The sequence below is a fragment of the Populus euphratica genome, unplaced genomic scaffold (genome assembly GCF_000495115.2).
Source record: "Populus euphratica unplaced genomic scaffold, PopEup_1.0 scaffold10.1, whole genome shotgun sequence".
Taxonomy (NCBI): domain Eukaryota; kingdom Viridiplantae; phylum Streptophyta; class Magnoliopsida; order Malpighiales; family Salicaceae; genus Populus; species Populus euphratica.
In genome coordinates this window covers 611,042-625,652 of record NW_011499856.1, presented here as the reverse complement: position 1 = coordinate 625,652, position 14,611 = coordinate 611,042, and the positions used below count along the sequence as shown (strand labels likewise).

The following is a 14,611-nucleotide window of genomic DNA, read 5'->3' as shown; positions in this document are numbered from 1 at the left end:
CATCTGTCATAAAGGTCATCTGGGTCTGTACTTTTTTTTATTGTTTTTTAATTTTCAAAAAATATTTAAAGTGAAATATACTTTTTAGTTTAAATATATTAATATCAAAATAAAATAAAACAAAAATATTATTTTAATTAAAAAACACTTTTACACGTACATGTTATGCTGCATAGGAATACTCCGTAATTGAGGTATTCGGATTTAAAGGTTGTTTGGAAATGCAATTTAATTTGTATTCTTGAAAAATTTAAAACAATTATTTTTTATTTTTAAAAAAATTTAATATAATTTATATATTTTAGATTATTTTGATATATTGATATTAAAAATAATTTTTAAAAAATAAAAAATATTATTGACATGTATTATGTCATGAAAAGTTATTTGAAAAATAATTATTATCATATTATCAAAATATATTCTTGATTTTATAAGTTAAGTGATGTTAATTAACATATAAATATAGGAATTTTTATTTTATAAATTATAATTACTATTATATTGTTGGAAGAATTTCTTAAAATCAAAATAATTAAATTCCATGAATAAATAAGTGACATATATATAATATATTGTCTTGAAGGTATAAAATGGGGAAAATAAATGTTGAATAAATAAGTATACGTATATATAATAAAAATGGTTTTATTTAATAACCGTTAAACATCAAAATAATTAAATTCCCTTAATCATCAATTAATGCACTTTAATTGAGATTTTAGTAACGAAACAAGGCACAAGCATCTCCTCGTCCTATTAATTTTAAGGTAACATACATGTTGACTGTCAATTGTTTTTTTTTTTTGGCAAACCCCCTCATTTATTTTCCTTAATTGAACCAAGAAAATTAGAAACTTACTCTTAAAAATAAGTTTATTTATTTATTTCATAGTTTTTAAACCCGGCCCGGGTTCCAAGTTTTGACCGGGTCGGCCAGGTCAATTTCTATTTTAAAAAAAATTCCCTAATCAAAAACAAAAGTCAACGGGTTGCAACCGGGTTTTTCTAGGTCGTCCGGGTTTCCGGGTCAACCCGCTGGGTCGGCCAAGTCACGCCGGGTCATGGCTCACCTTATTTTTTCATCAACCCGGTCCGGTTCCAGCCCCGGGTCGGACAGGTCCCGGGTCAACCCGCTGAGTCGGACCAGATTTTAAAACTATGATTTATTTATAAATGTTGGCATACGTTTGATTTCCCACTTTTTTCTCAAAGAAAACACACACAAAAGAGTCGAAAATATCTCCCAATAGAGAGCATTGTGCTTGACAATTTTTAATTAATTAAAGATGGTCAATAGTCCCTAATCAAAGGCTTGCTAATTATTGATAAAGCGGCTTAACATTGTCTCGAGGGTCATTAATCCATCATTAATTAGTTGTCGTCGACTGAAGCACATTAATGTAGGTGAAAAAATATATTCTGGTAACGTCAATGGCTTTAGATAATCTACCTTAAAGGTTAAGATAATTAATTTTTTATTATTATACAAGATTATTTCTCAAGAATGTACCTCGGATAATTACATATATATTTCGATAAAGAAAAACATTTAAATTGGACCGTAGACTATATTCAGTGAGAGGGCTACGTAGCTACAAACAAAATTAAACCCAGCTTGTAAAATATATTTTCTAAATAAATCAACTTGTAAAAAAGAAAAACACATTATTAGGTCAACTGCATGTGAAGTTGCTTTGAAATTTAGCGAACTGAACTTGTCTTACACGTTGTTTATGCTTATATAATTATCTATTAATTACAATTAACTCATAAGTACGGACACGCAAGAGATTACTTTCATAAATTATTATCTTATCTTTCTTTTCCCACAAAATAAACCAACAATTGCATAATATCTTGGTATTCTAAAATATATAAATTAGAGAATGGTTTTGTTTGCGAGTATAACTGTGATTATTTTTTAAAATATTTTTTATTTATAAATATATTAAAATAATATTTTTTTTATTTTAAAAAAATTATTTTTCATATTAAAGCACCAAGATGATTTTAAAATATCAAAAAAATTATTAATTTGAAGTAAAAAATAAAAAAAAATTAATTTTAAAAAAATACTTTTAAAACATAAAAATAAATAAAGCTTTCCTAAGTTAACACTTGCAATAAAAAAAATGCAAACATATATATATAGTGAAAATATACAATTCTAACTTTGGTAAGGCACGGAAAGTCAAGATCTAATCAATCTTATAGTACCGGTCAAATTAGGCATGGGTTTGGTTCAATTCGCTTTGTAAGCATTCTTTCTTTTTATCAGGTATTTGCGTAGATCATAAATATCAAAATTTGAAATCATATAAATATACATTTTCAAGAACTATCAGACAAAGGAATAGATGGATGGGGGAAAATGAAAAGACAGAGAGGCATGCAGGCACCGACAGGGAAATTTAAAGCACTGCCGCTTTTGATAAGGAGTGAATGCCGGAGGAGGAGGAGGAGGATATTATGTGGCCCTAGAAAGATGAACAGCGTTGCATGTGTATGGAAACTCGGGGTTCCTCTCCTTGTTGCTTTCATCATTAGCAAAGTTTAATTTACGCGTTTGATGGTGCTAATTATTGGCTTCATCTCCCTTTCCTTTAGATTATTTTCATATTTCATGTCTACTTTAGAACAAGAGCAATTCCATTTTCAGGTGAAGGAAAACTAAACCGAGTTAAGTTCTAAGAAATATAAGAGAGGTTCTACATTTAACAGAATGGAATACCTTTTACGAATGTTTTAAGAGCTTGAGCGGTCCACCATTTCATGATTATGTATATATATTAATAAGAAAATATAATGTTATTGGAAAAGAGTACATTATTAATATTTATGTATACATGTAAATATTAGAGAATAAGATGTTAGGGTTTATATCAGAACTTATATTAATATAATATACTAATCATTGATTATGATTTGTCTTTATAGATGCTAATTTTAAACTACATATATGCTAGAAAATACATTATGTTGAATAAAAAGTTATATTATACAATAATCATATATACATATTATGTTATATAAATTTTATTATAATAATAGGATACCGTGGGAAAAAATGTTGTTTTCAATGTGTACCGAACATGAGAAGATGTTGAATGGTATTATTTTAAAAAAGTCAATAACTATATTAAAAAAATACTATTTTTTTATGAGATGGTCAAATATGGTAATAATTTTTCTTTCATTTTTCATGATATAAATATACAATCAAACATAAAAAAGAAATTTCCTTTTTTTTAAGAATGATTCCCCGTGGAATTCACTTTACAACAATCAAACAAGAGGATTTAAATTTAATTTATAAATACACAATCAAACATATAAATATGGTCTTTATATCTATCCAATTAAATTCGCATTATATTTATTTATTTTACTTTCACATTGTGAGAATTCATTGTAATTAAGAGGAGAAGTTTCATTAATTATCTTGCCTAATGCATAGAATTGAGGCGAGAGTGAAAAAAAAGCCGAAAGGTGTTGTTACGATCATTAATCTGACTTGAAGGGTTTTTTTATTTTTTTTTAAAAAGCTTTTTTTAGAAGCAGAAACTGATATCTTTTCTTCTTAATTTGCAGGATTAAAATTTAATTTAATTTCTTTATATGATCATTACGACAGTAGTTTTATAATTCTAAATGCATTTACGTATGAAAGTGACATGTGCCACACCATTTTGATACATGATAGTCATGTGACCCGTTCTTGTAAATTTTTATAAGTTAGATATTTTTATTTTTAATAAAAGAATTTGTATATATAAGTTTTTTTTAATATATTTTTATAATTCAAAAAGATTAAATGCAAATAAAAAAGGTTATATACATATATAATTAAATAAACTAAGAACTATGTGTTATAATAACTAAATAAATAAATAAATTATTAACAATACCTAAAAATAAAATCTGAAAATTAAGAGACATATATATAAATTAAGATATTTTTTTATTAATATAAATATTTATATTAGTTTGCACGTACTATAATTAATTTTATAAATTTTGAAATTAATAATTATATAAGTTTTTAATAGTACTAAAGTTTATAAAACTCAAACTAATAATTTTTAACTAATAAATCTAGAATATCACCAATTAAATTATATTCATCAGATTTTAAATTAAGATATTTGATTTTATAATATATAATATTTTTATTTAATAAAAAAAATAATATAAACTCTCCCTCCGTGATCCTGGAAGCAGCCTAAACAATAAAAGCCGCAGTAGCACCTGAAAAAAAATGAGAGAGAGAGAACACAGTGGAGAGTGAGGAAAGCTAGGCAAACAATTTCATGGCTTGACGTCCCCTCTCAAATGGTTGTGGATTGCATTGCCAATGTGGAAGCGAAGAGGAGAGAGCATAGCACCTGATCCAGCTAGCCATCTCTCTAGCCAGTGCAAATACCCACGCACCATAATCGTGGCAATGCTGTCAAGCACCGACACTGTCCATTTCCACCAGTGTTTGGACAAAATCCGGCAGTTTCCGATCATCATTTTTGAACCCTTAACACAATTTATTATTTATCTCCAATAAAATTTAACATGTTATTTATTTTTGAATTGTGTTGAATATGTTAATGACTTAATTGATATGCATTAATTTGTTTGAATATATTTTAACCAAATCCTCTGGTTTACCTTCTGGTTTAGAACTTAAACAATCATTAGTGCCATCTAAAACCATATCAAATATGATCTGAGGATTGAATTTTACTAACATTAGGGAAGAGAAGATTTGTGAGAAAAGATCAACATGCACATATGAGAAGTTGCAAGAGCTTCCATCTCTTTGGGCAAGAACATATGGGAAGCTGTCATTATATTTCATGGACTAGATGTTCAAGATTCGAACATTAATGGTGCTAGTTTTTCACTTTTTTTTACTTCCATTCTCCGGTCTTTTGGGCTTCTGCCCCCATAAAAGAGGGTCGAGACCCATCTAGTTGTCCACCTTTTTCTTCATTTCTCCTTTCTTAACACTAGCTTTCATCATCAAGGTGGCAGGTAAAAGAACTACAGTGAATACCTCTTTTAAATACTACTTTTTAGACCTACTCTTTGTCCAATAAAGACTTGGAACATTAATTCTTATTCCATCTTTATACAAGAAAACAATCATTTCAGCACTAGAAAGATTTTAATTCATCTGTTAAGCAAATAGGAAAAGCTCCCAGCGGTATCAACATGCTTAATCAGCTCATGATGTTTCCTAAGCCCATCAAGCATCCCTAGAATTTTGATCGTTTTAGCCCATAATCGCTAGATACTATGTTATCTGAAAAATCGTTCTTCGATCTGCTTTGATCACAAAACTATTTCATCTGTAAAAAGCTTATTACCTCATTTTAACTGCACAATAATATACTTGTGTTCTTCCATTTATTTCTTAGAATCAACAAACTTTATAGTTGGGTGATGTCATTTGGCGGCAATGTGTTTTTGTTTATTTCTTGAGAAAACATGGTGGCATGGCTTGATTACCTCTATGATTTGTATCCCATTACATGATTGAAGACGGGAGGGGAGAAAAAGGAAAAGGAAATGGAAAAACTAGCTCGATGTCATTCACTTTCTAACATGTTAGAACATCATTATCAGTTCTGATATGCTATATCTCTCTCTCTTCTGTACATGCATAGGTTATTATTAGTTAGTGAGATGAGACCCTAATGTGCAGCCCATTTGGTGCTTCAACTCTAGGAAATTTCATTAATGAGTCTCCTCCAACCTCTTCCCATCTGCAGGTAAGCAACAGGGCAGCAAGATCAGCAAATTAAGATCAGTTTTTTTGCTCAAGGATAGATTTTTATTTGTGGGTTTCTGCAATTACCTGTATCTAGTTACAAAATAATGAAGGAAAGTTGAAATCTCAGCTATCCCTAGCTCTTTTCCTGGACACTGCCTGGTACCTCCTCCAAAAATGAACAGATAGTTTTGAGACTCCAAACTTTTGTCCTGCATTTACCAAACACAGATTAGTTTAGTTCCTTTAAGGAAATTGTTGATTCTTCTTTTAGTTTCAGAAACAGGTCCAGGAAGGAAAAATAAACAAAAAAAAAAATTAATATTCACTCACCAGCCATCTCCATGGGTTAAAGGAGAATGGGTCAGGATATAAATATGGATCATAGTTTATCTCCCTTGTGTAAACGTAGATTCTCCATCCTTTTGGAATCACAAATCCTGAAAACAATAGAAAGAGTAAAGCTGTTATTAGCCTTAAATCATCCACATTAAGCATGATAAGCAAATAGCAATTTTAGAACCTAATGTTTCTTTCTTGATGAACACTAAAGCAAGCCCACCAGCATAAAGAAAAGAAAAAGAAAAAAAAACCAAACCCATCAGTTAAAGATTGATTTAGTTTCACATATTTTACTATACAAAAGAATTCCTTTCGACAAAAAGCTCCCTTTCTTGTCAAAAATAATTTAAACATGATCTTGGGTCGCAAAGAGAATGGCCTAGCTGGATTGGTAGGTATTCCATGTAAATCATAGGAGTTGTAAGGCCCACAAAGGGAGATGATCTTATTATGCTCATGATTATCTTTTTTATTAACAAAGATCTAAAAGCATAGCTGCTGCTAGCTGCAAAACAGCTTCTTGAGCCCTTAAAAACAATAGAGTTTACTTTTTTCTTTTTTGGGTTCTTCAGGGTATCCTAAATTATAGTATTGCACAAGACTAGTACTGCAAGATTCTGTCTGGGTTGGACTCGAACTCGAGATCAAACTTATAATGGAAGGAAACATTATTCTATGTAAAAAAGTAAAAATAAAATAAATAACACTCACTATTTAGTTCCATTTCTTTAGTAGTCTTCCTCAAAACCCCATTTACTATTGTAGCCAATCTTGAGGTCTCAAAAATCACCTGCATGAGATGAAACAGAGAAATGATCAAATTAACCTCAGCAACTTATCAGCAAAATAAAGGCAGTAGATAATCGAGAAGTAAAATTTTTCACTCACGGCACGAGTAAAACGCATCGATTTAAGGTCATTTAAATCGATTGGATCTTCAGGCCTTTTCTTTTCTCTAATTGCCAAATGCTCTTTCTACACAGAGATGAAGCATTCAGTCAAGAACACAGGAATGTTACAAAAAATGTACAAACACTTGAAAACCGTTTAGTGTCTCATCATTTTGTTTATTGTCTAGACTTACTCTTAGCTCGTGAAGAACTCTTGGGTGATCATGCAGATACTTGACTGCCATCATTGATGTAGTCGAAACCGTTTCGTAGCCAGAGTACAAAATTGTGATTATTTGATCAATTATCTCTTCATCTGTTAGTTTAAATTTATTTTCCTCAGTTCTCATAAGTCGACCGAGCATGTCCTGGTGGTATAATTTCGATGCCCTCCTCCCATCTATTAGCTGCCTCAACATGCTTACAATATTTTTTCTTGCCTGCATGACATAGTGAAAAAGACACAGTGATGAGAAAGACTTGACTAAAAACTAGACATAGAAATGTTAGATGTTTTTAGAAAATCAATTACCTGGACTCCTTGTCGATAATTTGTGCCAGGAAGGTCAATTGGCAACGACAAAGTGCCTAAAACCAGCCTGAAAAACTCAGGCATGAATGCTTGAGATATTGAGCAAGAATCAGTGCCAGCAATTTGCTTAAGTGCAGAGAGAAGTGCCATCTGCATAAAATAATGGTACAGAATGTACATTATTATTAATCCAGTGAAACCTAAGTTGAAGGGCTTCATTAAATTCTGATGTATGGCATGATGGTAGGTACCTCCTTGGTCATTTGTTGAATGTCAATAATTTTGGTATCCCAGTAGCTGAGGTGGGTTCTCATGAACTCATCAATTGTTGGCAAAAGTTTTTCTCTGATCATGGTGGGGCTAATGAGGGATAATAATGCCCCTCTCATGTACTTGTGAGTGGAGCCATGAACTGCTGCAATGTTGCGATTGCCTAAGATATCCAGCATGGACTGAGGGTAACCAGGAACAAGGCCCTTTCCCTCGTTCATTAGGATGTATCGATTGAGCTCTGGATCCATGGACACAATGGTAGGACACCCCAGAATGTGGGATTTGAAGATACTCCCATGCCTGCAATTTTAAAGAGACACAAAGGTTACCTGCTGATATATCCATTTATCAAGAATGTTACGTTTGAGTTAAATTTACAAGAAAACCCAAACACAACTGTTCTAACTAACAGCCATAACTTCATTAAGAGATTGGCCTTAGCTGTATGGGTATCTTTTGTGGGTTAGCAGGGACCAATCCTCACCCAAAAGGAAAAAGAAGGTACAAGTCCTTTTTCTTTTGTTTTTGATTGAAATGGAAAGAGAAAAAAAGAAAGATGACTTTAGAAGCAATTGTCAGCTAACCATAAACAAGAAAAATAAGCAGGGATACAAATAAATGAGGTGAAAAGCTTAAACCAAGAATTCAGTTGAAAGTAATATATCAACAGTTGACACACCGAATGAACAAGAGCTAGGAACACAACTCCTTCCAATCTGCGAGCATGCATCAGAAATAATACTGGCTAGAACACAAGCAGAGAAAAAACACACAATAACATCATCAACATAATGAATTAAGATTCATGCAAACCATCACCTTGCTCTCTGATTCTTCATGAAGTTTGGACCTTGCTTTAGAAACTCAGTGGTCTCTCCAAAGACTGGCCATCCCATAGTACCTGGAGGCAACCCTTTCTTCCTATATCTCACCTCGTTCCACCTCAACAAAGCAGAGGAGATACAGAACAAAAAGAGAACCGCCACAAGAACCATTAAGAGAACAGCCATTGATGCTTCCAAGGAAGAAAAACAGCTCCAAGCCCACCTCGGAAAGAGCTGCTAATGTTATCGAAATGCTCTAATTTGAGCTTGCCTGGAGGAATGCACACACATATATATAGGCCTTCAAACTATATACAAAATGCAAAGACCCTACTAGCAAAGGGACCCTCCTCTCTATAACCACAGGTAATAAAAGCACTTCACAGGAAATTAAAAGAACAATATTTTAACTGAAAACTTTTAACTGAGCCAACTACTTGACTCAAAAAAGACTTGGAAGGCAATTCTTTCAAGAATCAAGGCATGAATGTCTGTATTATCAGAAGTTCCATTTAAAAATACAACAATTTGTGGATGGGGAGAATTCTTTATGATGGGTTGTTGGTGTTTTCGAGAAATGATTGGGGCACACTATATATTGGTTTATATGGTAGAAGTATAAAAACTAGCCTTGCTAGGGAGGAAAGGACGTAACTACCGAGTTAAAAGGGGCGATATATATAGAGCCACATGCACCCATTGGACCCAGAAGAAAAGCCATTGCCCTTCACATGTCTGTCAACAAGATCTGCATAAAATGGAATTACAAAAACCACTAGAGGACAGGCTCTTGGAAACTGCATAAAAGAAAAGCCATTGGTTTCGTGAATAAGTGGGGAGAGAGAAAGTTTGTTTTCTGTAGTCTTTGTGGTTCCATTCTAACTGCAAGTTTCAAACTTAGACTGCGCCTTGAAGCAGGTTGAAGTTGTGAACAGTAATTCATGAATACCATCAAACTGTGCAGTTGACTTTACTTGGACAGCATTATCAACCAGACTTCTAATAAATTTGTAATGCTCGAGGTGCCCATTTATTCTTTATGCGAGTATGATTTAAAAAAAAAAAAAATCTTTTATAATAACATTAGTTTGAACATGGTTGTTTAAGATCGAGCCGGGTAAAACATTAGGGGTCCACAGGAGAAATAGAAGACTGGGCCTGTATGCTTTTGAGAAAAAATTAATTTAATTTTTATTTTTCTAAATTAATAAGTTTTTAGTAATTTTATATTATTTTGATGTGTTAATGTTAAAAAAAAAATTAAAAAAAATATTATTTTAATATATTAATTTTTTTTTTAAAATAATCAAATATGCCCTAACTAGATAACTAGAGTGCTAAGCTGCCAATTAAAGCTTAATTTATAGAATATAAATAAAATATTGAAGTGATGTGGAATTATTTTGACATTCTTGTTAAACTAAGTTTTGCATATTAAACTTGAATTTTTTTTAATTTCATTTCTTATCTAATTTGAGATTTAAATTAAATTATGTGAAAATTATATTAACACGACTTAGTTAATTTCATGTGCAAAGATAGAAAAAAAAATACATCAAAAGAAAAAATAACCAAAAACATAAAAAATAATAATTTAAGCACAGGAGTCCAAAGATAGCCAGGATTATTTGTAAAGTCATGATTTGACTTTACAAAAAAAATCTCAATATGATAATTTTTTTAAAATATTAAGATAAGATATATTATATTAACCCAGATCAATTATGAATAATTCTTTAAAACTATGACATGAGTTATAGACTTCACTATTTTTTATTTAAATAAATAATAATAAAATATGCATATTAATTTAAAATCAATTAAATATTAAATAATAATTAAAAAAAAATAGGTCTGGATGGCTCGGAGTGCCTAAGCCATGAAAAATCCTAGACACTTGGGATTGAGGTAGACCCCTGCACTTAGACCATACTTTTTTCTCCTAAGGTGGACCGACTTTTAATTTTTATTTTTTACAAAAAGTAATAAATAATGTGTTGGATGCTGAGTCATTGATCTAGATTCCGACCACCACTGTGTTACTAAACAAACAAGTGGAAAGGTGTTTTTGATAAAAAAAAAAAATCTATTTTTCAAGTCATTTACATCTTAAAAACACCTTTAAAACATCTAGAACAAAAAAAAAACTTTTCAATCCACATAATAACCCTAAAAAATCAATCAAATGAAAAATCTCTAGATTAAGCTTGATCTCCTTTTTTAGGATTGTTAGAGAAAAAATCACCACCATCAAACTTTTATCATCGAATAGAGCTTATTAACACTAAAAATAATGAGTTTCTTTATCGAAAAAGGTCCAACCAATAATTTTTTTATCTTCTCTTTGTTTTCACCCAACTTTCTCTTTCCTCTCTCAAAACTAAGGACTGAGAAATGAAAAAATAAACTTTTGGATCAAAAAAAATTTTTTGAATAAATTTTTTTGATGATGTATGATTTGACATCTTTTTTCTTAATATTTAACATTTCAATTTTTTGTCTTTTAATTTGATGTATATACCATAATTTCAAGCCTAATTCTATCTAATTAGACCCAAGAAAAACTCGATTGAAAGAAAAAAGGGTTTTAAGAAAAAAAAGTTGCGTAACTATTTATATAAAGAGTGAAAGTGTGATTTTTTTTATTAAACCCTAATATTTTTAGAAATCATAATAAAAAAAATTAAAATACAAATATAATAAGGCTAAACAAAGATTTATTTTTCTCCAAAAGGGAAAAGAAAAGAAATCCTACTTTTTTTCCAATTAATTTGAAAATAGCTACAATGATTGATTAATGGTTGGACCTTCGCGGCACAAAGGGATAAATGCATGGTTTTATACTAATCACATGAAGTGGACATAACATATAATTGGAGCCTTTGGAGTTTTCCTGCCTTTAATTGGCAAATATTTCGCTTCATTCCTTGCTTTTTTCGTTACCTTTTGAGCTTCTCAAATTCGACAAAGATTGTCATGAGCATTGAGCAAGCCACCACCGATCGCCAAGATTTTGCTTTGTAGCGAAGTTAGTGGGATTTGCAAGATTGACCGTTGATTAATCACTTTTTATTGTTTTCTTACATCGAAAATAAAACAGTCTTGTCAGTCCTCAAAAACATTTGTAAACAATCATTCACAGCTCCGAATCAATGTTAATTTCCTTGTTTTGTCTTGAGTTAACATAATTGATGCTCATATTATCAGAGCATGTATGGGTAGTCTCTTCTCATGATCATCGAACCGCACAATTCCATTGTGGGTTTTTTTTTTAATCACAATGTTTGGTTTAGATAAATGTAATTTGCATGAACATGAATATAAAAGGAAAAATAACTTTGATTCTATAAGTTTTGTAAACTTGGCAAAGTATAGAACAATCTAAATATAGATTACTTGTAGTTGATTGAAATTCTAAACACTAGTTTAATACAAAATAAAAAGAATGAAAAAAAAAAAACCAAGGAGAAGAGGGCATAAGAGTTATTACTTGGTGTGCAGAACATCTCTCGTTCAACTCTTTTTTATATTAATTTTTATATAATTGAAATTGATTAATAATTAATTTTAATAATTACTTAAATTAATTATTGTTGCTTTTCCTTAATTACCTGCTAAAAAAAACTTTATAATTTGTCTTAATAAAAATCAAATGTTTTCCCTTTGAATTTATTCTTCAAATAATTTATTGATGTAGTGTATAAAAAATCTAAACCTTAGCATATGTCCAAGCTCGAGTCTATGCCCTACCGAATAAGCGAGCATGTATGGATTAAGCCAAAATCTCATTTAGCCTAAGGTCTCTCCCCTCTAAAATCTTGGTGCTCTACAAATCCAACTTCAACTCTTTTATAGAAAACCTAAGCATATGCCTATGCCCGCGTCCATGCTAAGTCGAGCAAAGTGAGTGTGTGTGGCTTAAGCTGAAAACCCACTTAAGAGAGGGCCTATCTTCTCTCAAAGCTTTGGTACTCTACATGTTTAATTTTAACTCTTTTAACTTTCTATTGTGCAATCTAAAAGAAAATCATGTTTTATTTTAATATGGGATTAAAAGGTTTGAGCATGTAAAATATATTAACTAAGAATTATTTGAGATCAATTTTTCATTTACCCATAAATTGTTTTAAACATATGAATACTCCATGTTAAAGTACTTTTGTTAGAAAATATTTTTTAATAAAATCTTAATCCAAATAGTGAGTGAATCCCTTATTTAATTCAGTTTCAAATGTGTTCATTAACCATGTTTTAAAAATGAATTATAGCATCCATAACCCGTCGCAAGCATTAGCGTGGCCTTAAGTGGTTTAGAAGTGGTTATAGGGTTTAACAATATGAGCCTTGAAGTTGTCCTATTGGAAACTAATGAGTGTAATCCCAGGTTGAATCCTTAATACTTTGGATCCATTATTAAGATGCATACCCATGACAATTCAGTCAAATCTAGATTGATATTTAACACCTTGAACTTGATCCTATTCTATAAACTCGAGTGCTTCAAACCTAGTGATAAATCAAACATCAATGCTCAAATCTCGATTTTAGACCACTCTTCATGTCTTAAAACCTAGTCCTTACCAAATCCCAAGTTTCTTGAATTCATTATTGACTTTAACTTTGGGTGCCCTAGATTGTGGTTATAATCAGATTTATAAGACATCGAGTCTAATCTTGAGATATATTATAATACTTTTTGATATTCTAGGTTAAAATCATAGAACTCAAATCCTAGTACTAGGAAGACCCTCATTGACCCATATCTTATTGTAAGTTAGAACCTTATACCCAAATTTTTAGTTCCTAAGTAGCAAACTTGGTTCCTCAATCTTAGTCCTAGTTCAATTCCTCTGACTAGTTTGAGAAGATTAGGACACTCTCACGTACCTCGAGTTATCTACTCAATTAAAAGGTCTAGGATAAACCCCACGTGGTTCAATTCATTTTTATTGCTATCGAATCCCTCTAACTTTTCTATTTTAATTTTATTTTTTAATATTACATTGATTGTGAATTGGTCTTCATAATTTTTTATGTTTTATTTTCTATGAGGTTATCACAGTCTTAAACAAATATCCTAATATTTGGTTAGTGCTTAATTTTATGAGCATCTATTTTTATTATCATATCATTAAGTAAAGAGTAGTTAAAAAAGAAAAAAAAATGTTGTTCGACCCAGTAGAGTCCATGATTTAGATTGCGGATTTGGTAGGTTAAGCCATAAAATTTAAGTCAATCAAATGTGTTACTGCTTCAATACTCAGATCATTAAGTAAAGAGTAGTTAAAAAGAAAAAAAAAAATGTTGTTCAACCCAGTGGAGTCCATGATTTGGATTGCAGATTCGATAAGTTAAGCCACAAAATCTAAGTCAATTTAATATGTTAATGCTTCAATACTAAAAAGATATCATTTTGAAAACTTTTTTAAAGTCAAACCATGCTTTTTACTATTCATCTGGGTTGTTTTTGGAGTCTCCGAGTTGACTAAGTCATGTCGAAGAAACTTTAACAGGTTAATTTTTGGTTAATCTTAAAATCATGTAGAAGAAACTCATATATTCTGGTATTTAATTGATGCTTAATTTTAAAAATGTTTATTTTTTTTATTATATCATTAAGTAAAAAAATGTTTTTTTTGTTAAATTTAGTAGAGTCCATAATCAGGGTCATATGTTAAGCGAATTAAGTCGCGAAGCCTGGGTTCGATCCAATAAATTGTCTTCTCAATGTTAAAATAAAAAAGATATCATCTTAATTTTTTTTTATAAAATTATACTATATTTTTTACCGATTATTTGTGTTGCTTTTGAACCTGCCAAGTTAACTAGGTCATATCAATGCAATTTTAACACTTGTTAATTTTAAATATAAGTTAAGAAGTTGAGCTAAAAAGTTTTAAAGTTGACCTACTACATTAAGTTTGATAAAAATACTAAATAATTCTTTGTGACTATAATATTTTTTTCATGTTTAAAAAAATCT

At 30.5% G+C, this 14,611-nt stretch overlaps 1 protein-coding gene across 1 annotated transcript; it reads right to left on the bottom strand.

Annotated features, from left to right (window-relative positions):
- Positions 1-5,563: 5,563 nt before the first annotated feature.
- Positions 5,564-9,487, bottom strand: LOC105123253 (cytochrome P450 85A). Its single transcript, XM_011022765.1, has 9 exons — positions 8,624-9,487; positions 7,783-8,104; positions 7,532-7,681; positions 7,194-7,439; positions 6,998-7,084; positions 6,821-6,899; positions 6,101-6,207; positions 5,855-5,979; positions 5,564-5,762 (listed from the first exon to the last, which is right to left on the bottom strand). The coding sequence occupies exons 1-9, from the start codon at positions 8,812-8,814 to the stop codon at positions 5,675-5,677; spliced, it is 1,395 nt and encodes a 464-aa protein (XP_011021067.1). The 5' UTR covers positions 8,815-9,487; the 3' UTR covers positions 5,564-5,674.
- Between the last annotated feature and the right edge of the window lie 5,124 nt (positions 9,488-14,611).